This window comes from Macrobrachium rosenbergii, chromosome 5 (assembly GCF_040412425.1).
Source record: "Macrobrachium rosenbergii isolate ZJJX-2024 chromosome 5, ASM4041242v1, whole genome shotgun sequence".
In the NCBI taxonomy this organism is placed as follows: Eukaryota; Metazoa; Arthropoda; class Malacostraca; order Decapoda; family Palaemonidae; genus Macrobrachium; species Macrobrachium rosenbergii.
In genome coordinates this window covers 9,698,874-9,722,768 of record NC_089745.1, presented here as the reverse complement: position 1 = coordinate 9,722,768, position 23,895 = coordinate 9,698,874, and the positions used below count along the sequence as shown (strand labels likewise).

General features: G+C 36.1%; 1 protein-coding gene across 2 annotated transcripts; it reads left to right on the top strand.

Moving 5' to 3' along the window:
* The first annotated feature begins 9,675 nt into the window (after positions 1 to 9,675).
* LOC136838484 (carboxylic ester hydrolase-like) lies at positions 9,676 to 23,432 on the top strand. Of its 2 annotated transcripts, none has more exons than XM_067103471.1 (12): positions 9,676 to 9,867; positions 13,786 to 14,169; positions 15,699 to 15,851; positions 16,543 to 16,687; positions 17,615 to 17,800; positions 18,209 to 18,420; positions 18,557 to 18,707; positions 19,072 to 19,250; positions 19,946 to 20,102; positions 21,242 to 21,371; positions 21,958 to 22,072; positions 22,615 to 23,432. In XM_067103471.1, the coding sequence occupies exons 2-12, from the start codon at positions 13,960 to 13,962 to the stop codon at positions 22,735 to 22,737; spliced, it is 1,761 nt and encodes a 586-aa protein (XP_066959572.1). In that variant the 5' UTR covers positions 9,676 to 9,867; positions 13,786 to 13,959; the 3' UTR covers positions 22,738 to 23,432. The 2 variants fall into 2 exon arrangements, with proteins under 2 accessions (XP_066959572.1, XP_066959571.1); XM_067103470.1 differs by lacking the exon at positions 9,676 to 9,867 and adding an exon at positions 11,889 to 11,978.
* The last annotated feature ends 463 nt before the right edge of the window (positions 23,433 to 23,895 follow it).

The following is a 23,895-nucleotide window of genomic DNA, read 5'->3' as shown; positions in this document are numbered from 1 at the left end:
AATTCCTCCGTGGGGAGTGGTGCCGTCAGTGCGCCCACCCGGTGCAATGTAGGCATTACAGTTTACCGTCCTTCCAGTCATATTCTCTTCCATCTTGCTATCCACACTCTCCAACACTTGCTTCTTAGTGCAACTGCGAGGTTTCCACCCTGTTACACCTTTTCAAGCCCTTCTACTCAGTTTTTTCAAAGCTGGAAAGACTCACAGGTCCAGTGCTTGGCATTTGGCCTAAATTCTAGATTCCATTCCATTCTTCCAGTCCCCAGAATTGCCAGCTCATCCCTTGGCGTCAGTCCTTCAGCCACTTTAGGCTGTTATTCGCCGTTTTACACCACCATGGATGACTACAGGCTCTTCCCAACTGATCTTGGCACCTAGTAAGGGCCAAATATGATCGTTACCTTTAAACATTCGTAGCTTCTTCCATCTTTAATTTCCATCTTATTTTCTGTACTGGTGGATCGCTGGCATATACCTTTTTAAGTACTCCGACCACCGAGCTGATTACCAGCTCTCTTTAGGGCTGGCCTGAAGGATTAGATTTATTTTACGGCTATGACCAATTGTTTACTTAGCAACGGACCTACAGCTTATTAGAAAAATCCGAACTATTATTATAGCGAGAAATGAATTTCTATCACCAGAAAATAAATTCTCTAATTCTTCATTAGACGGCCGGAGACTCGAACTCGGGGCTAGAGCGAGTCGCTGGCCACAACTCTATCGACTCGCCTAACGAGGAACTGTATATCAGTGGCTTGGTATCCTATTGAAAGGAAAAAAAGTTAAGTATCTTAGTTTAACCAGACCACTGAGCTGATTAACAGCTCTCTAGGCTGGCCCGAAGGATTAGAATTAGCTTACGTGGCTAAGAACAAACTGGTTACCTAAGCAACGGACCTACAGCTTATTGTGGAATCCGAACCACATTATGACGAGAATGAATTTCTATCGCCAGAAATAAATTCCTAATTCTTCATTGGCCGGTCGGATATTGAAAAGGAAACAGTCTTCTTGCTACCTCTTCTCTCGGCAGATTCACTGCTTGCGATGTTTCGTACTGGGCCCTTTTCACTGTATGTTTCCATATTTTATCAGCGTGTAAAATACTTTTCTAACCTTCACTTTCTTTATCCTCCTGAAACAATCGGATAGTTAATCCTATCACTTATTCACTTCTTTGTTTTCCTGTGCTTGATAGGCATTTGTATAACCACTGTCAGACGTTCAAGAGTTTAGTTTTCTGCAAAAGAAAACTATTGTGTCGGCTTTGTCTGTCCGTCCGCGCTTTATTCTGTCCGCATTTTTTTTTCTGTCCGCACTTTTACTGTCCGCCCTCAGTTCTTAAAAACTACTGAGGCTAGAGGGCGCAAAATTGGCATGTTGATCATCCACCCTCTAATCATCAAACATACAAAATTGCAGCCCTCTGGCTTTAGTTGTTTTTATTTTTTTAAGGTTAAAAGTTAGCCATGATCGTGCGCTGGCACCGCTATGGTGCTAACAACACAGGCCACCACCGGAGTTGTGGCTGAGTTTTCTATGGGCCGCGGCTGCTGAGAGTTTCATGGGCCGTGGCTGAGGTTCATACAGCATTATACGCTGTCCAGAAAACTCGATTGCGCCGGAAAAATGTCGGCGCATTTTTGTTTTTTTATATCATGGGTACTTCCATAAACCCTATCCGGCGTATTACTCTGCCACTTTTGATGCGTGGTAGAGTCCTCTTTACCATCTCCAGGATAATATCTGCTCTACTGATTTCCTTATCTCTTATCCGTCGTTTCTTTGTTGTTGATACCACTTAGAGAAGACCCTTTGTTATTGATACCACTTAAAAGACCCTTTGTTATTGATACCACTTAGAGGACCCTTTGTTATTGATACCACTTAGAAGACCCTTTGTTATTGATACCACTTAGAAGACCCTTTGTTATTGATACCACTTAGAAGACCCACAACACATGCATCTCATCGAAATAAAACGACATCACCATATGTTAGCAAATTGTCCTCCACTGTTTTGCCCTCATTTGTCGCTGTTTCGTCATTGTATTAAGTCTACACTAGTGACCAGAGAGAAAAGTTCAAAGTTTTTCAAATGGCAGCCATTCAGTAGAGTCTCAAAGACCAGCAATATCAGAAAAGAGAACAATAGTATGAACAGGTTCTAGTGCATGTTGGGCCCCCTGTGATGAAAAAGACAACCGCCATTGAGGAATGCTCACCCTATCTATCTGCCTGAGCTCACTGATAGCCTGAAAATCCACCGAAAACATAATTGCCGACATTTTTCCAGGCAGGATTCGAACTCACGCCGGTCGCAAGATGAGTTCAATAAGAATTGCATTGGGTAACAGATTGCTTTCCAGGACGCACATATATATATATATATATATATATATATATATATATATATATATATATATATATATATATATATATTATTATATATATATATATAATATATATATATATTATATATATATATATATGTATATATATATATATATATACATGATATATATATATATATATGTATATATATGTATTCTTTTTCAAGGGTCCACCTGTCACATCAGATTTGTGGGTAATTTTATTACCTATGATGACCTCTTGACTACCCAGTTTTTAAAGTATGCCTGTAACTTTATGTTTAAGTGTACATTTTTATAAATACATGGATACAAGAGAGAGAGAGAGAGAGAGAGAGAGAGAATATTTGAGAAACACTTACAGAAACGAAGGTCCTGTAATCGAGCGTGTACCATCCGCACATGTCTACTTCCTTAGGGATTCGAAGTCCTTCAGTAATCTGAAAACCTGTTTGAAATGAAGGAAAAAAATATCCAAGCATAATTTCTGCTGCTTAAGCTCTCTCTCTCTCTCTCTCTCTCTCTCTCTCTCTCTCTCTGTTCAACAATATATTTTTCAAAAAACTGCCTTTTTGAGCAATCAACTTCGTCAGTCATTTTTTAAATGAACAAAATTCACACGACAGGGACATTCTGAATTATTGTGAGCAAAACAGAAGAGAAATCTGAAGTGTTTATTTTGACTTGTTTATTTTGGCAGGTTGTCAAATGAAAGTCGTATTGATTTCAGTTTTAACTGACTGGAATGAAATATGAAATTTCAATACAAGCAGATGAGGTCATCAGTGCATTTCAGATAATTGATGTCGAGTTAAATCTAGATAGAGAAAAGTTTGGTCGCTTTATGATCTTATCAAAACATCGAATAAAAAACTTTACAACTATTTCATGTATACTATTACAAATACTTTACAATCATAAAAAGCTTTTGGGGGAATCCATCAAAAGGTAAAGCTTAACCAATGCTTGTCTCCATCTTTCGAGGTCAAGGTCAAATATAATTACAAGGTAAGAAGGCATTTTTTACAAGAGAAATTTTTTAGACACCTGTTCTTTGATGCCCTCGTGGTGCATATTGATGCTTATGGCCTTCAGAATAGCAGCTGCCTTGTCCACCTAATAGGAATAATTACGATAAGAATTGTGGTAATGTTAATGAAAGTAATTATTATTATTATTATTATTATTATTATTATTATTATTATTATTATTATTATTATTATTATTATTATTATATTGAAGGAACAAATCCCTGTTATGTATGGACGAACGCGCCTACATATATTTAAAAGTATTATTATTATTAGCAGGGACCCCTGAAGGCAGACTTATTATTATTATTATTATTATTATTATTATTATTATTATTATTATTATTATTATTATATTGAAGGAGCAAATCCACAGTTATGTATACGCAAGACGAAAACAGAACTACATATATTTAAAGTATTTTATTAACCACGTTATTATTTTATTATTATTATTATTATTATTATTATTATTATTATTATTATTATTATTATTATTATTATTATTATTATTATTATTATTATTATATTGAAGGAACAAATCCAGTTATATATAGGTACGTACATTATTATTTATTATTATTATTATTATTGATTATTATTATTATTATTATTATTATTATTATTATTATTATTATTATATTGTCCTAAATTTTGTATTCAATTCAATTTATATTGACGTCGATTTTCAATGACCTGCTGAATGCACTTCACATCATTATGATTTATGATAATGATTTCTGACGTTTAAACTCTCATGGGCGGCCTTTGAAGAATGACTCGCGCTGGCATAAGGCTGTTTTAATCTAAGCCAACCAACCAACCACCATTTTTTAGGATTAATGGGGCATTGTTCACGAAATCACAAACTCAAGAATAAACTGCCATTTACTTCAAGTTTGCAGAATTCTCTTTCTTCCCCTGTGTTTCCTGGGTCACACAACCTCCAGGGATCTCTGTACTTTCATTTTTAAAAAACAAATAAAAAAATGCCCTGAAGTCTCTTCGGCGCAATCGAATTTTCTATACAGTGTATAATGCTGCATGAAACTCAGCCATGGCCCATGAAACTCTCAGCCGTGGCCATTGAAACGGTCATCCACGGCCTGGTGGTGGCCTATGTTGTTGGTATCCATAGCGTTGCCAGACGCACGATCATGGCTAATTTTAACCTTAAATGAAATAAAAAATACTGAGGCTAGAGGGCTGTAATTTGGTGTGTTTGATGATTGGAGGGTGGGTGTTCACCATACCAATTTGCAGCCCTTTAGCCTCAGTAGTTTTTAAGATCTGAGGGCGGACGGAAAACTAAAATGTCGAAAAAAAGTTGAAAGACTTTCCCCGTGTTTCCTGGTTCATACTACCTCTAAAGATCTCTGTATTTTCATCTTTAAAAACAAAAAAAAATGTCGAAAAAACTGGAATGACTTACCGATTTCGTAAAGTCACTTCCGCCGCTGTAGATGTAAGTCACCAAGAACGACCCGGAAATGGCAGTCAAGGGTGCGAATCGCCCATGGTGATTCCAGACATAAATATGTAACCGAAGACGATAGCGTTGATCATCGTCAGCAGTATCACCACAGTGATGACTTCGAAGAAGTATTTCATGATGTCTCCTTTGCAGGCTTCCATCTGCGGGAGAGACAGACGTTATTTATTTAAATTTTGTTGCTTGAAGGACGCGAATCCTATCAAGCGTTGCATCCACTTTGTGGCTGTGCGTATATGGGCAACACAGACATATTTAGTCGTATCGGCTATAGTGGCACTGACACCAGAAAACAAAATGTCTAGAACATTATACAGGAAATGCCTTAAGCTTCTGCTTGTCAGACTCACTATTTTTAGGCACTGGGCCCCTTGATCCTGGCTTTTTTTTTTATCTTTTGATAATAAGAACGATGAAAAAGGTGCAATGGTGAGAGAGGAATTTAAGCAAAGAGGGATCAATGAAGGAGCATGGAGCATAGAGTAGAGAGATTAAAAGCAGAGGACTGGAATAAGAAAAGAGCGAGAAGATGAGAAAGAAGAGTGAAGAACAGGGAATGAAAAAAAAATGTAAAAATAAGGAAGGATATGATGAGTTACAGAATAATGATAAATCTTTTTATCTGTAAGATATCTTACCGAACAAGAGCCTCTAAAGAGTTAAGATGTATAACGATTATACGTTTGAAGAAGCAAATAGAGATGTATTATCTATATCAGAGCTTGGAAGACCGTTCACTTATATTAATTTTTTTTCAGTTGGGCAGCTAGGGAAGGATCCATTTCAACGAGATTCTAAGAAATTGGAGTCTCTTAACCCCACAAATAAAAAGTTGAAAAAATATATTTTGTTTGACATTTCTAAGACTTGATGGCATTCTTGCTCACTGTCTTCTGGGTGATAATAGATCTTTGAATGACCAACGGCCTAACGTTGAATCGTTAAAGGTATTAAAAAAATTTGTTTTTATATAATTTTCGACATACTGTGTTTCTAATTACGGAAGAGAATTCACTTAAATTTGAAAGATAAAATCACTGTCATGTGTCAGAATGTCTTGTGATGGTAGTGGTGTTATTTTTAAAACGTATTTTTGCTGTAAGTATTATAATTTTATCTTAATAGCCCTTGGTGCCGTACGCCAGAAAAGATGACCCAGTGTCACACACCTGTTTTGAGGACCTAGCGATTGTGTCGACTGTTTCCTCTCAGATTCATGTCGATCGTTTCCGTCGAATACTCCTCCAGTGATAACTGACAGTAAAAGATAAAATAAGCCGACACGATTTACCGGCAGACTTACCTGGAACACGAACCGTTCTATTTTGGAAATAGAACACTTCATTTTGGAAATCTCGTAGGTTGAGGCGCATCCTTCGAGATCTGCGATCGTTGCCCTCAGTGACACTGAACAGTCCACTGGAAGAGACCAACAGTTTGATTTGTGGCGCTGACCGGGCGGATTTCCAACGGTCTCAGTCACGGTATCGAGCACCATCTTTGACATCCAGGCGATCATTGTTTTGAACCACAGAACCTGAAGCATCGGACGAAACGTCGAAGTGTACATAATAATAGGCCCGAGAATCATCGTCGGCAAGTCTAGTATGTGGAGATTTTCTACACCGAAACCAATCCCAACCACAAACACAGTTACAGGGAGGAGGACCAAGAGGAGAAGCTTGATGCGAAGTTGTTTCTTGAACGCGACAGAATTTCCAAAGACTACGAACCCATAATTTTGCACAATGGCTCGGAAATTCTTGCTCTTAGCCAGGAGGAAGAAAGGCATCAATACTGTTGCGGTATTTGAGCATGCGAGAGCCACTAATGCTATCAGCATTCCGACTCTGTTGTCGCTGATATGGAAAAGAAGCATGAAGCAGTAGTAGGGTAGGGCGATGCTGACCAGGTTCTGGAAAATGGCCCACAAGAGCAACACCTTGGAGAACACCGGCCGCCCCTCGCCATCGCCCGTTTTCTTCAGGGTGTAGGGTATAATCCCTGCCACGCGCAGAGTGAGAAACATATCTTGTAAAGCCCAAGCTTCCCCGCCTGTCGCCATGGTTGCAGCACCCAATCGCTGCTAAAAGATTCAGAAAATTTCAGATCCTGTCCTTCACAACTGCAAGCAAGCTGTCTGGCCTTTCGCCTTTAAGGCTGTCTTTCCAAACTGACGACACCATTAAATGTGTCCCCGTGAGACGTGATGGCAGTGGCGGCCGGGCTGGGGATGGGGGACGGGGGGTGCTTTCTGTTTGCTTCAGAACGACCCCATAATGAGATTAGATACGAGTTCTCACAGATGTCAAGAGATAAAATTGGTTATCGATTTATCCGTCCAGCCTTGTGTGCGTTAGAAAATTCGCCGTCAGTGAAGGGCATCGGAGAATATTGTGAATTATGGATTTGCTGCAACCGATTGGAACATCGTCGGGCTCGAAGTATGCCAAAGTAAACGTAAATGTCTTCCTGCTGACTTGGTGATTGTTGACTTAAGAAATAGGTTTTCGTCAGCGTATAAACGGCTTAATGGATCTCTCTTACAAGGCAATAAAAAAATAGATTGTGTGACTCACAATCCTATTCCTGAATTCAGATGATAATGTGATGATATCACGTATCCAAACGCTGTCATTCGTTAGCCTTCGTTTTATATAGTCGTACCTCTCTTGAAATAGTATACACTCAGTACTTGACCTGTTTAATTCATGAAACCTAGCCAATTATTATTTTATTAATTCTTGAAGATTTTAATTAAGAATTACAGTTTAGGTGTGATGTTATCTAAGAGCAGAAGTCGTCATTTTTGAAACAGATACTTTGTAGTTATTTAATTAAAAGTAGACATTCCTTTTACAGTGTGTGTTTGGCACTTTACACGCGTAAATATGACTTACGCAGTATTTATACCAGTTTCTCTCCAGGCGTTTTAGTTACAAAGTTCCATCCCTGCTGTATAAATCTGCAATGACCTGTTCCGATTGATCATAAACCCTTTATAAAGGACAGAAACATTATTTTTCCATTGTGGAATTTTATAATTTAATTTTTAGTTGTACGATGTTTCGACAAACTTTAATAACTTAAATTAATTAGTTTTGGTTACAATGTTCGATCCCTTCTGTATAAATCTGCAATGACCTGTTCTGATTGATCATAAACCCTTCATAATGGATAAAAACAGATTATTTCTCCATTGTGGAAGTTTTATAATTTTATTTTTAATTGTATGATGTTTCTACAAACTTCAATAACTCTAGTTAAAACTAGTTCCTTTGTGATAAAAATTTTTGGGATGTTTAGTTGTATGATTTTTCGCCAAACATTAATAACTCAAGTTAAAACTAGTTTCTTTGCGATTAAAAATCTTTGGGCTCTAATTTTTAGTTGCATGATTTTTCGCCAAACATTAATAACTCGAGTTAAAACCAGTTCCTCTACGATAGAAATTTGTGGGCTGTTAACCTGTGCAGTGAACTTTTTACCCGGTAAGAAGCAGACTTGTCGGTTTCACCTCTGTGAGGGAGAAGTGCTTGGAGCAAGCAATTGGTGGTGAATAGTCTACGTGAATGTTTGCCACAAATTGTTTAAAAAGTGCCTTTGAGCCTCCTCTTCCTTGTGTCTTGAGATTGTGGTTTTTCTTATTTTGTTTTCTAAGCCTTCGCACTGCTCAGCTAAGCAACTGCAGTATCTCCCTTATATGGTGTCGCTGTGCTTAGTGTTTATGCGACTTTTTCCTTTGTTCCATTGTTGTCAACATTGTTATATATTCATGTATTAATCCTGTAATATGTAGCTGGAGAATGATCAGATGTCTGCTGACTATCATTATAATTTTCAGATTTTTTTGTTTTACTGGCTACAAACGTGATTCATGCTTCAATGACTTTCTCTAATTCTTGTAGTTTGAAAATGTACCTCAGTGAATCTTGCTTCTTCGTATTCATTTCCTTCGATATTATCATGAGTAAGTTTCTCTTTCATTTACTTGTTAATCCTGTCATGAGGAATATTTGTATTGTCTCTCTGCAAATAACAAAAAAGGGAACTGTATCACTGTGAAGCGGACGAAATGCCTACCAAAGCGTTTTGCTTAGTTCGCGATATTACAGAGAGGATAAGGTGGTAAGAACGTAAATCCTGACACACACAAAAAAACAGTGAAAGGTTAATAAAATGCGTAATCTTACGCTTATTAGAAAATTATAATATGTAAAAAGTTATTGCATTTGTGTGTTTACTGCTTAATTTTCATCCCATGCCTAATGAGGTCATTCAGCGCTGAAACAGAAATGGACAGTCAAAGTTTAAAAGGTCTAACAGGAGAAAATCTCGCAGATGCACTATGAAACAATTGTTAATTAAGAGAGGGTGGAAAATAAGCGGGAAGAAAGACAATGTGAAAGGGGGTTACAGTAAAAGGAAACAAAGGGATTGCAGCTAGGGGCCGAGGGGACGCTGCAAAGAACCTTAAGTACTGCTTACAGTGCACCGCACGAGGTTCACGGACAGCACTACCCACCTGCGGGGTGTAGAATGTTGCACTAGTGTAATGAGGCTAAGAAGAAAAAGAAGAAGAAAAATACAAAATAATTTCGTAAGATGCATGACAAGAGAAGGAAATCTTCGGTAATCGATTGCTTTTGCCAGATGAGCTCAGGCATCGTGGTGGCGACCGCAACAAGTTTAAGCTGTTTGTCTAATAGGAGCCCCTCGGGGCACCAAGGACTGCGAGTCCGAAGCCGATCTGTTGGATTAGGCCGAGTGGCGAGTCATTCTTTGTCCTTCCCTGAAACGGAGAGCCCGGGAAGGCTCCCGGTGAAAGAGGTTCACTCGGAGGAAAGGAAGGCTGGATTTTGGCTTCACTCAGATCCAGTCACCTTACGAGTAAAGGTTTAGTGCGGACTGATCGGACTGCAATTTTAGGAAGTTTATAAGTTCGTGCCCCCCTCTGGAAAGTGTTAAGGTCGGTGTAAATTGACTGTGTTATTCTATAAGTTCCTCACTTCCAGTCGCTTGGAATCTTGCGGTTAAGGCAACTGAACTGAAGTTTTTAGAAAATGCTTATGACTTTTGAATATTTTCAAAGTTCCCAAGATCCAGTCCCCTGGAAACTTGAATTTAGTGCAACTGGACTTAATTTTTTTGTAATGTGCTAAGATCCAGTCATTTTCCAGGAGGTCGAAGGTTAATGAAAATTGGCTGGAGAATGTGTTTTCCAGATTCTTTTGTTTGCTGTGACGATTTTTGCGGTCATCGTCATAATCGCTTGTCCTTCTGACCCCCGAAAACACGTCGGCACCAATATATATGCCAGATATCTCTTTATGCAACAACTGTGCTGTTATTCGTCCTAATAATAATAATAATAATAATAATAATAATAATAATAATAATAATAATGAAAGATGAACAGTACTCAGAGGGATAATCTTTTGTGTTGTAATAGTGAAATTAAATAATTCAGACCTTGTATATATATATATGGCTTGGGTTCATGCATTATATGCGTGTGTGTACTTGTGTTTAGTGTGTTCTTGTTTTCTTGCATATATTCCGCACACGGACACAATATATATATATATATATATATATTATATATATATATACATATATATATATGTTATATATATATATATTTATATATATATATGTTATACATATACATATAATGCATACACATTTATATATACATTTATATATATGTTATATATAATATACATATATACCGGTAGACAGCGCACAGCCATATAAAGAAATACTAGTGCATCGTTGACGTTGAAGCTGAATTATCTTCATACTTTTTTGTAAGGTTTTGTGAACATTATTCAAAGCGTTTCAAATTGTTATACGCGACTTGTAAATTAAAGCATTTTGCAGTTGGTAAACATATATTATTATTATTATTATTATTATTATTATTATTATTATTATTATTAACACGAAGCCATTTGAAAATAAGAGAAAAACAAGAGACGATAGATTTGGTTCTGCATGGTCTGGTTTGAGGACGTAATTACCTGTTTGTTGTTCAGTGGCCTTGAACTCCACGATCAAGGTTACTTGACCGTTTAGGGTCATGAATGAAGTGCATTCAAGATAAAAGTGATAATATAATAGAAATTCCTCTCTCTCTTTATCTGACATCTGTTCCAAGCACTGCTCTTTAGTTTGATATTATTCTCTCTCGGAAATTGAGAAGAAGTAAAATGCCGAAAGCTAAATTGATATTATATATATATATATATAATAAAATGCATTAAAGCTAAAAATATATATATATATATATATTGTTAACGAATAACGTCTTTTTTATTTTGTATTTTATGTTAAAACTTAACCAAATAACCTGAAAAAAAATAACAAACATCGAATACAAAAGAAACTTTCTCTTTACTGCATAATTTGACAGTGACTTAATGTATGAATGTTTGGTCTAATGACCTGGCACTAGAACCGTGTAGTTATTCAGCACCACAATACGAATAGAGGAATTATTATTAAAAATAAGTGAATAATGAAAAAATAAATTAAAATGCAAAGACGATAAATTATCTGCTAATTTGACTGACAATACGAATATGAAAAAATAAATTACAATCTAAAGCCAATAAACTATCTACTAATTTGACTGACAATACGAATAGAGGAATTATTGTTGAAAGTGAATGAATAATGAAAGTAGAGATTACTATCTAAAGAAATAAATAAATAAAAAAAGAAGAAATTACAATCTAAAGACGATGAATTACCTGCTAATATGACTGACAGAACGAACGGAGGAATTAATTATTAAAAAACGTATTACCATCTAAAGACGGTCAATGAACTTTGCTAATCTGACTGCGTGGATGCGCGGCTCGTCATAAGCAATTGCTTGCAGTCACAGGAAATCCCAGCCAAGATTAAAATGATGTCTCTATACATCGTTTCCTCCCCTCTCAGCTTCTCTCTCTCTCTCTCTCTCTCTCTCTCTCTCTCTCTCTCAGTTGTTCGTCTGCTGCTGTGGCTGTGGCTGTGCCCAGTTTCATATTTTGTCCTAAGTCCGGTGGCTGTGGTGTTTTATAGTCTCTCTTCGTAAGCTCTTGTTTACTTGAAATACTGTGCGGTTTTATTGGCAAAAATTTTTTTTTTTTTTTTTTTTTTTTGAAGTGATAAATAAGTGAAATTAACTTTGAAGAAACGAGTTTAGGTGTCATTGCTTTCAAATGATCTACGTCATAATTGAGTTGCATATTTTCAGCATATACTGTGTATATATACACATATATACTTATATATATGTGTGTGTGTATGTGTACGTATGTATGTATATATATATATATAAATATATATATATATATATATATATATATATACATTAAATATATATATATATATATATATATTATGCATGTATGTATGTATATGTATGTATATATATATTAAATAAATATATATATTTATATATATTTATTTATGTATGTATGTATATGTATATATATATATATATATATATATATATATATATATATATAGATATATATATATATATATATATTATATATATATATATATTATATATATATATATATATATATATTATATATGTATATATATATATAATCATGTGTGTACAGTGTGCGTGTGGGTGTTTGTACAGGTTAAAAAATAAGATGACGAAAGCCATCTCTTGCAAGCAGTGCAGTTTCTTTCGGCTTACTAAAAATACTGGTGCCCTGGTTATTTATAAATCTCGTCGCCTGTATGTCTCCCTCCTTCACAGAGACTGTATATGCGTCCAGTTATTATTATTATTATTATTAATTATTATTATTATTATTATTATTATTATTATTATTATTATTATTATTATTAACAGTAACATTGTATAAATGCTGTTCTTTCGATAGTCTTATCTGAATAATTATTGCTTATCAGATACTATTTTGTTTTTATATTAATTATTATTATTATTATTATTATTATTATTATTATTATTATTATTATTATTATTATTATTATTATTATTATTACCAATGTATAAATATCGTCTATCTTGTCGATGGTCGTATTTAAATAAATATTGAATATCAGATACTATTTTGTTTATATATTAATTATTATTTTATTATTATTATTATTATTATTATTATTATTATTATTATTATTATTATTATTATTATTATTAACAACAGTAACATTGTATAAATATGGTCTCTCTTGTCGATAGTCGTATTTGAATAATTATTGCTTATCAGATACTAATCTGTTTATATCGATCTCTGTTTGACATGAAAATCTAAGAAACTTCCATTGCTTAAATTCCTTTCGTGTAACTTGGCAGTGAAAGTCTATGCACAAGTGATTATTGGGCCAAGGTTAAATCAGGCAGGAGATACGCTCAGTCTTTTGTTGCTTTTCACATTTTTACTGATTTTCCCGGAGGTGGGGAAACAATTGACCTTTGACAGTTGGCTTATACCAGTTTTTTAATTTTTTTTTTTTTTTTTAATCTTTGAAAGACATTTTTCCCGGAACGATGACAGTAATAGAAGCTATATGTATATGCATATATATATATATCGATGTGTCACTTGACAGCTGGTCTGAGCCAGATATTTTTTTTTTAGATTCTGCGTCTATAATAGTCAGTTGTTCCTGTGAGCTGACAGTAATAGAAACTATTTTTCTCGTATAAAATTATCAAAGAGAACTATTGTTCTTAGACAGAAGTATTAAGAGAGAGAGAGAGAGAGAGAGAGAGAGAGAGAGAGAGAGAGAGAGAGAGAGAGAGAGAGAGAGAGGCTGAAATTTTAGTATTACAAACAGAAGTTGCAAAATCAGAGAGAGAGAGAGACATTTACTGAATGAATAATCAGTTCATTTAATTATCAACTTTCAGAAGAGGATTCAGTCTATCAGAAGAAGATTCAGTCTATCAGAAGGAGATTCATTGTAATAGAAGGAGACTCAGTCTATCAGAAGAGGAGTCTGTCTATCAGAAGAAGACTCAGTCTATGAGAAGAGGACTCAGTCTATCAGAGGAGGACTCAGTCTGTCGAAAGAGGACTCAGTCATGTCATTCATAAAAAAGCTTCCGGTTTTAACCATAATAATTGTGTTGGCCATAAGTTGTCATGCCACGTCAATCGAAGACTTCCCAGAGGTGGTCCTCCGCCAGGGCATCATCACAGGGTCCAAGTATGCCCTTGGGAACGGCGGGCACTACTTCGCCTTCAGGAGTATTCCCTACGCTCAGCCGCCTGTTGGAGAACTGAGATTCCGGGTGAGTTTTGTAGGGGTTAATATTTCTGCCTTTCCTCATTAATATTAAAAATTTCTTCCTTATATATTTATTTTTGTCGAATTTTATTTTGTTTTAGGTAATGTTACTAATAATACCCTTTTTTTATCCTAATATATCTAATTAAAACACTTTTCTTAACAATCATAATCTGTATAATTCAACAAAATTTGCCTTCACATATTTACATAGTGACTGTGTGTAGTAGTGTTAGTCTACGGGTAATAAACTCCGTGTTTTTTAGACTTGCCGTCGTCCAATCCGGGACTAGCATCTCTTACCACTGCCTTTTATATAAACATGCAGAGTCAAAGTACCTGGGTCCGGTATTTGGGAGAGAATGTAACGTCTCTGGGATGGAGACAGCATGTTTGCCATCTCTTATCAATGGTTGTGTTGACAGCAATTCTATAACTCTCTTTGGGCCGGCTTCCTTGTCTCAGAAATTCAGATAATTCTCTTTGGGCTTTCCCGGTCTCGTTGTGACTCATTCTCCTAAGGTCTTCTGCAGGATTTTAAGGTTATTGGGAAGGGGGAATGGGGAAGGGCTACCCAGTGACCTTAGGCGACCTAGTGCATCATAATTTTGGTGTTGAAAACAAGGGTCAATCTGGCGAGGAAGCCAAATAATGAGCTTTATTATTATTATTATTATTATTTATTATTATTATTATTATTATTATTATTATTATTATTATTATTGCGCGTTTCACAAGAATTTACAGGTCTTTTGAATGCTAATTGTAGTAAAAATAATAATAGAAATAATTAATTATTATTATTATTGTTAGCCTACGTCGTTCCATATGAATGCTTGTAATATAATAATAATAATAATAATAATAATAATAATAATAATAATAATAATAATAATAATGAACCAAACAAAAACTTCTTCAGTTTTCTGAAGATGGAAAGAGAACCCACAAGATTCTTATAACCCTATTGGTAATATTTAGACATTTACTTTGATTAGAGCCCAACTGTGATTCTTTTCAAGAGATGAGAGGTCAGGCCGGTTCAAGGCCTTGAACCAGCCTGACTACCTGATCTCTTGAAAAAGGGTCACAGTTAGGACCTGAAAGTGCCTGAGATCAAAGTAACATGTAAAATATTTACCAGTAAACAAGTTATACCCAAGAATCTTGTGGGTTTCTCTTTCCAATAATAATAATAATAATAAACTTCATTAAAAATAACGACTGTCTGGATGCCGTTGAGTTTATATTGTAATTTCTGAATCCTTCGAATGAGTTTCTTTCTATCAGTAAGTAAATCCGCCCAGAACCTCAGTAAGCCCACTTGCGGGTATAAATATGGCATTACTGTACCGCTGGCTTCATCCGCTTTTCAGTAAATGGTAGAGAGAACTACCGAAACGTTAAGGCATAAATGAACTTTGGACAGCTTGTATAATTATCATTTACCTGCGAGTTTGTTTGAAGGAAGGTCTTCCGCAGCAATAATAATAATAATAATAATAATAATAATAATAATATCTTTTGACCTAGGATCCCATCCCAGCGGGCAACTGGTCACAAGCAAGAAATGGGTCAGTGGTTCCCGCTCAGTGTCCCCAGCTCAACCTGGCATCGCTGACTAAAGGAAAACTCGAGATCGTAGGCAACGAGGACTGTCTGTATATCAATGTCTACACGCCCAAGGTGAGTCAGTTTAATTGCAGTTATGTATTTCTCTACGTATTTTGAAGTATCATTTTTGCTTGTTTTTTTATAGAATTAATTTTTTTGTGTTGTTTGTTTATTTGACTTTTGTGTGTGCATGTTGTGTTTGTGTTTTGAAAATGTACCTTGGAAATGTCGACTAATTGTGATTTTTCTATTTTGTTTGTGTTATATATTTTCAGTTCGAAAATTAATGTTGAACTTTTCGAATTCCAGTGGCGTCCATTTGTCCAATCTCTTTTAGTTATTTTTCTTTGTTTTTATTGGAAGAATGTTGCTTTGTAATTTTCACAGTATATTGGGCTTTATTCCTGTTCTATTTTCACTTGACCTCTGTTTTTTGAATTCCTATATTCTTAATGTTTTGTTTATCTGTTTGGCCCAATGTTTGCCATGATTAATACAAGATTGTTTGTTTCATCATATGAAAGCACAGCTACTCTTTTCCAGATCCATTTAAGTGAGTAAAAAAGATGCTAATAAGATTGGAGTCTGTATTCAGTTATTATTTCGATAATCGTTCTGCATAAAATAAAAGAAGTGTAATGAAACACAGGAATACTTGTATACAAAAAAGCTAACTGGCACCTTAGGGTATGAGTTGCCATCACACCGCCAGAGAGAAAGATATCTGGAAAGATTGAACGTTTTTTTTTTTATGTTATTACAGCTGTGGGGTTCCGACCTTCCGGTGATGATGTTCATCCACGGAGGAGCCTTCCAGGTAGGGAGCGTCAGGGACACCTCTCCCGCCCCTCTGCTCAAGGATGGGAATGTCGTGGTCGTCACCTTCCATTACCGACTTGGCACCTTAGGTGAGATTAAAAAAAAAAAAAAAAAAAAACGTAAAAAATGCGCCGAAGTTTCTTCGGCACAATCGAGTTTTCTGTACAGCCGGTACGGCATATAATCAAGGCCACCGAAATAGAGATATCTTTCGGTGGTCTCGGTATAATGCTATATGAGCCGCTGCCCGTGAAACTTTAACCACGGCCCCGGTGGTGGCCATTCCTATATCGTTGCCAGAAGCACGAATATGGCTAAATTTAACCTTTAATAAAATAAAAACTCGAGGTTCGCTCTTTACATCTATCTCACAAATTGTTTTAGAATGTCATTCAAACATAATGCTTAGCCTTTGTAACAGAGAACAGTAAAGCTAGCGGGTGTAGGCAGTGCACGTAACGGCTTAACATATTAATATATTTTCTGTGTAAGAACCTTGTACATTTATTGAAAAACTTTGATGTGTGAATTGTAACCCAATGTTCTGATGCGCGTGTCTTTAAATCAAGCCTTTTTTTCTTCACCTTTCTTCTTGTATGATTTCCCTACTTCCTCCTTCTCGAACTCACCTGTGTCACTTAGTCATAAGGTTACCTCCGTAGGTGGGTAGTGCCGTCAGTGCACCTCATGTGGTGCACTGTAGGCATTACTTAAGGTTCTTTGCAGCGTCCCTTCGGCCCCTAACTGCAACCCTCTTTCATTCCTTTCACTGTGCCTCCGTTCATTTTGTCTTTCTTCCATCTTAACCCGATCGCCCCCACTACTCTCTTAACGGTTGTTTCATAGTGTAACTGCGAGGTTTTCCTCCTGTTACACCTTTCATTACTGACAATTTCCGTTTCAGCGTTGAATGACCTCATAGGACCCAGCGCTTAGCCTTTGGCCTAAATTCCATATTCTATTCTACAGTTACGGTTAATGAAGGAACCAAATATATAATTCTATCTTTATGTCAGGCTTTCTGTCCACCGAGGATTCAGTATTGCCCGGAAATCTGGGCCTCAAGGACCAGACATTGGCCCTCCTGTGGGTGAAAAACAACATCCGGGACTTCGGGGGTGATCCCAGCCGAGTCACACTCTTCGGGACAAACGCTGGAGCGGTGTCCGCTCATTTGCAGACAATTATTCCCAGCGCTGCAGGTAAGGCTGGTAAACTCTTTCAGCCGGTTATGTTATGTAATTGTGTGTGTGCATGGATTTAAATACCCACATTTGAATATGTACATATATATGTGTGTGTATATGTATATATATATATATATATATATATATATATATATATATATATATATGTATGTATGTATGTATATGTATATGTATAAATAAATATATATTATATATATGTATATGTAATTATATATATTATTTTATATAAAATATATAAGATTATATTATATAATATACATACATATATATAATATATATATGAAATATATATGTATATGTATTTATATAATTATATATACATATATATGTATATATACATATATATATGTGTTTACACAACAAGAATTATACGACGAAAAATTGTTTCCTTCACTTGCACAGACCTCGTCGCCGGAGGAATCCTTCAGTCTGGCACTGCCCTCAGCCCATGGGCATTTCGGAAGGACCATCGCCACGCGGCTGCAAAGGTTGCGAAATTGCTGAGATGCAGTGGCACTGGCACTGGTGCCAGTGACCTGGACAGCTCGGCACTGCTGCGTTGTTTGCAGGAAGCCAAGCTGGAGAGTCTGGTCATTTTGCCAAAGAATTTCATTGTAAGTTATCGAGGATTTGTAGTCTCTCACGAAGTAACTATCCCCAGAAAAACAGGAATGATAACACAGCACTCTCCAACTATTCAAGAAATATCCTTCACTCGCCTTGAAACTAACCAAAGGGCGTCTCCTACAGGAGTGGTCTAACGAGCCCATCCAGATGGTCCCTCGAGTGGACGGAGAGTACATCCCAGGCGACCCTGCTGCCCTGCTGAAGGAGAACTTGACCAATAATGTCAACCTCATCACGGGGATAAATGCCCACGATGGGGCTATTACCACTGTCAGTAGGTATCTTGACAATGTTGTTATTATTATTATTATTATTATTATTATTATTATTATTATTATTATTATTGGTGAAAACAATCCACAGTTATGTAAGTGTACAATTATGTTTGTTTTTAAAAGTAATTCGCATCTTATAAATAGATATATTTTTACAGTTACATATGTGTGGATGATTTCCTCTATTTTAAGACTTAAGCTCTTGTGAGTATATTATTATTATTATTATTATTATTGTTATTATTATTGCCGTTGTTTTTAACACCAAAATGAAGCAGTTCGGTTCTATAATGGACGAATTTTTTCTTAAGTCATTTTCTATGTTCTCTCTTTTAGTGATAGTATAATATTCATTCCACCCAGGTATTTATCACCGCGATGACCTGAGACAAGCCTTGATAGAGAACTTCACCAGGATTGGCCCTTTAGTGCTAAACTTTCGGGACGGCGATGAAAACCCCGAATATTTGGCCCGCAGAGTATTCCACCATTACCTGGGTGACGTCACGATCACACCTGGCAAAGCGGATGCCTTGACGCAGGTAAGGCACGCGTTCTGTGGGAGTAATTAGGACCTGAAGTAGTTTCTTTGGGACAGGTAGGAACGTTTTGTATGTTTAATCAATACCTGGGTATTTCCGTGGTACAGGCGAGGAAGAATTGTTCTACCTTTAATTAACAAACAAAATAGTTTCTTGATACAGATTAGGGGATGTTCAGACGGTTATCACGGGTGACGGAAATCTGTTGTATGAAGGGAACTTACAGTATATGTAATTAATATTAAATTAATGTTGCTAAAAGTAAATTGTGTTGAAAACATTGATTTAAAAACTGTTTTTCTTTTCTACGTTTGACAGTCACAAAAGCAATAAACATGGAATTTGATTAACTTTCGAGCAGTTTAAGGAATTCTTGATGGGTGCAAGCCTCTATGATTAATTACGCCCATTTAGTGTCAAAATTACTGTTATTTCCAGAGATAACTTTCGATCTTTAATGATGTTCCTATTTCTGTTTGGACGATGCTTCAGTGGTTGTCTATTAATTACTCTCTCTCTCTCTCTCCTGTTATAAGTCCATAATCATAATAAAACTGCTAAATAACTTGCAAGCATATCGTCAAGGCCCTGTCATAGCTGTGAATAAATTTATGCGAGACAAATAAATATAAAGGTTTAGTTCATATTATTATGCCTGAAAGCAGAAGTAAAGCAGAGAAACCTTCCATTAACAGTTATTCACCGACCGGCTGTTTAGCACAAGCAGCGACCGAGTAGCGCTATTGCAAGCAGGCAGTGCTACAGATGAGCACAAAGTGTACATGTACGAGTTGCGCCACCTTGGACAGTACAAGTACCTACCGACATTCGGCGCCCGCGTGGCTGAAAAATGTAAGTCAATCAGTCAGTCATCTGGTATTTGCTGTTTTGTTTCGTTCTAAGCATCACCACAGGTATTTTGATTTTTGATGTAGGTGAAAAAAAAAATAAAAAATAGTGTCTGTCGTTATAGTGGGTTACTGGGCTTTGAAATCAATTTCGCATATGTGACTGGAAATTTTTCCAGGTTAGGTTTATGCATAAATATGTGCATGCTTAGAAATAGCTGTGGTTTCGTGCAAGTGCTCTCTCTCTCTCTCTCTCTCTCTCTCTCTCTCTCTCTCTCTCTCTGTCTCTCATACATACATATATATATATATTTATATATATATATATATATATATATATATATATACATACACACACACACACACACACATATATATATATATATATATATATATATATATATACACACACATATATATATATATATTGGAATTCATGCTAAACATCGCATAGAATATTCAGTAGCGCACAGTTCACTTACATAGAAACCATATCAACAGCACATCTACTTCACTTGACAAATACTGCACTGTTTACTTCAGTGTTAAAATTATTCTCATTCATCCTGGCTAATAAGACCCTTTCTTTCTAATACTCCTACTGCACTATAACCAAGCACTTTATGTCTTCCCTCTTGTCCGTCATCCATGTGCTTCTGAATAGGTCTTCTTGACCAAACTATCTTTTCCTAATCTCTCAACATAACCGAACCACCCAGGTGGTTTGTTATCCATTGTTATACATAAAGCAAATGTGTTTACCACATTGCTATACCTCAGTGTCCCTTGTTTCTTCAGTCGAAATTCTTCGTAATAAATTGCATACATTCAATCTTTCACCATCCAAACACTTTTCTCTAGGTTCACCTTTTGATCAGTTACCTCAGCTGTTCACAGTTAGCGAACAAGCATACACTAGATGGATTAAGGCTTATTCAGTTATATACCTACTTGACTATAAATATAATATATGCATATTCATAAGATCACGTCAATCCCCGCCCTCCTTTGACGGAAGACACTTATACTGTGTCTTCGTCACAAGATTGCTAAAATCCAATTATAGTATTTCACGTCTGACCTTCCATTTGTTTGGAGATGACGAGTTTAACATCCGTTTTCTTTAAATCACCTGTATATCAGGGGTGACTTACGGAGACGAACTCCAGTACCTGTTCGACAGCGCGAGTGGGAGAATGCCCTTGGAGCGACCTGCTGATCTCATGCTTCGCCACATCATGGTCAAACTTTGGACGAACTTTGCTGCCACTGGGTAGGGTAGTTGGTTATCAGTAACTCGAGCAGTAGTAGTACCTGTAATCGGTATTTTTGCTGCTAAATTATTGATGTTAATGACAGATTTTTGTCTATATTATTGCTGTTGTTTTGATAATTAATAGGCTCATTTGTGTATTATTATTATTATTATTATTATTATTATTATTATTATTATTATTATTAGTAGTAGTAGTAGTAATTCATTGGTTCATATATGCATTATTATTATTATTATTATTATTATTATTATTATTATTATTATTATTATTATTATTGCTGTTGTTGTTGTAGGACTCGTATTTTATTTAGCCACACTCTTCATACAAATAAGTTTTGCGAAAAGGTTTGTGGTGTAAATTACAGTGAGCTTAAGACAAGCCTGAAACATTCACTGGAGCGTGAAACTTGTATGTGAAATTTCAATTTTAAAAACTGGAGATTTTGTCCCGCACTAATTATTTCATCGTTGTATGTGTCCAACTGATCTAGCGCAATAAATGTGGATTATCGCATAAAAATAAATATTAAACAACGGTACCTGATTGGTCCAGGTTAAATGATTAATGGATAACATCTTCCAGAAACCCCACCCCAGACCAGTCGCTCGGCTTCCGCTGGAGCCCAGCAACGAAGGATTTCCTGAGACATCTTAACCTGAAGCCAGATGCGTCCATGTGCGAAGACGATAGGACCCAGGTTAGTATTGTCTCTCATTTTTGAAGTGAAAATGCTACTGGGAATGCTAAAGTGATTAGTAATGTTAAGCAGAAATTGATAGTTCTTCTGGCCAGTCATATTAATGTTTAGAACCATAGCCCTGCAAATCTACAGAGAATTATGAAAAGTGACCCCGTAGTGGGGGTTAAGCCGTCAGTGCACCTCATGCGGTGCTCTGTAGGCATTACTTGAGGTTCTTTGCAGCTTGCCTTCGGCACCTAGCTGCAACCCCTTTCGTTCCTTTTACTGTATCTCCTTTCGTATTCTCTTTCTTCCATCTTATTTTCCACCCTAACAATTGATTCATAGTGCAGCTGCGAGGTTTTCCTCCTGTTACACCTTTCAAACCTTTTACTGTCGATTTCAGTTTCAGCACTGAATGACCTCATAGGTCCCAGTGCTTGGCCTTTGGCCTCAATGCATTTCAATTCAATTCAGTTCAATAGGAATGGTGACGGCATAGTTATTAGTGGTGGTTGTTAATTAAAGAAGCATTAATTTCATCTTCGTAACTATTCTAGATCCGAGCCTTCTGGGACGAACTTCCTACCGTCCAGAATGAAATCCTGTTTCCCGAAAAATTTCTACCTGGTTCCTTGCCACAACCTGCAGAGCTCTTTGGATCCTGTTCGGAAAGGAGGTAGAAATGCGACTGGAACTCAAAATAGACTCTTGCATGATAAAATGATCTTTTACTATTAATGACTCTAAATTATCTTATAGATTTTCACTTAGAAATGCAGCTTTTTTCACTCTTATTATCTCAAAAAAATCTCTTGTAGAATTGCACTTGGGAAGGCTTTCTTGTATGATAGAATAGTCTTTGAATATTAGTGTCTTAAAGACATATTGTAGAAATTCACTTAGTATTGCAGTTTTGTATGGTAAAGCAGTCTTTGTTTATTAATAACAGAAAATATCTTGTAGAACTGCACCTGGGAAGGCTATCTTGTAAGATGTAGTAGTCTGTAGCTAATATTATCTCAAATGTGCCTTCTAGAACTGCACTTACAAAAAGTCTTATAGAAGGAAATAAATTCTTAAAAAAAGACTTATAGAAAGATACAAAGTCTTAGATTAGTAATACTTCCAATAGATTGACTTCTAAACTTGCTTGTGATAAATACAAGTTCTGAATCTTAAGTATTTATAGTAGTTCAACAATAGGCTTATCTTGTTTGAATGCTTGTCACATGCCAGTTGAAGATTCCATCATTTAAAGTTGACAGATACAGATATCTGTCCTTGTAAGTTCTTAGCTTCCCATTTCCTCCATAGAATAGTAGTGGCGCTTAGGAATTAGCCATGTGATTACTTTTAAATATATTCCAATATCTGAGAGTCTTTTATTTTATACAGCATGAACAGTAAGCTAAGTGAACGACTGTGACAGAGATTAATACCAAGACCAGGGACAAGAAATGTAATGTAACTCAAATTTTTGTCCAACATTTCAAGATGCGAGTCATCTGCTGAAGATCAAACAAAGGAACAATATTTAAAACTTTGCAGAATAAAAGAATTGAAACATTTCGTAAGGACAGACAAATCCAGAGAAGCAATGAAAGACCTCTTAGGTTCCAGATTTGTTTATGTGTAGTTGAAGAGGTAGACCCGAAAGGGGCTAAAGGTGATGATATGTCCAAATTCTCGTTCCTGGCCGTCTTGTGATGTCAGCATTAGCTACCCGTCACTACCATTAAATTAGATCTTTGAATCGCAGCTTGTAGTGTAACCCCTGTATTGATTCTGGTTTGAACTGTGTGCAGCACAGTTTTGTGAGATTTTTGTCTGATACTGTT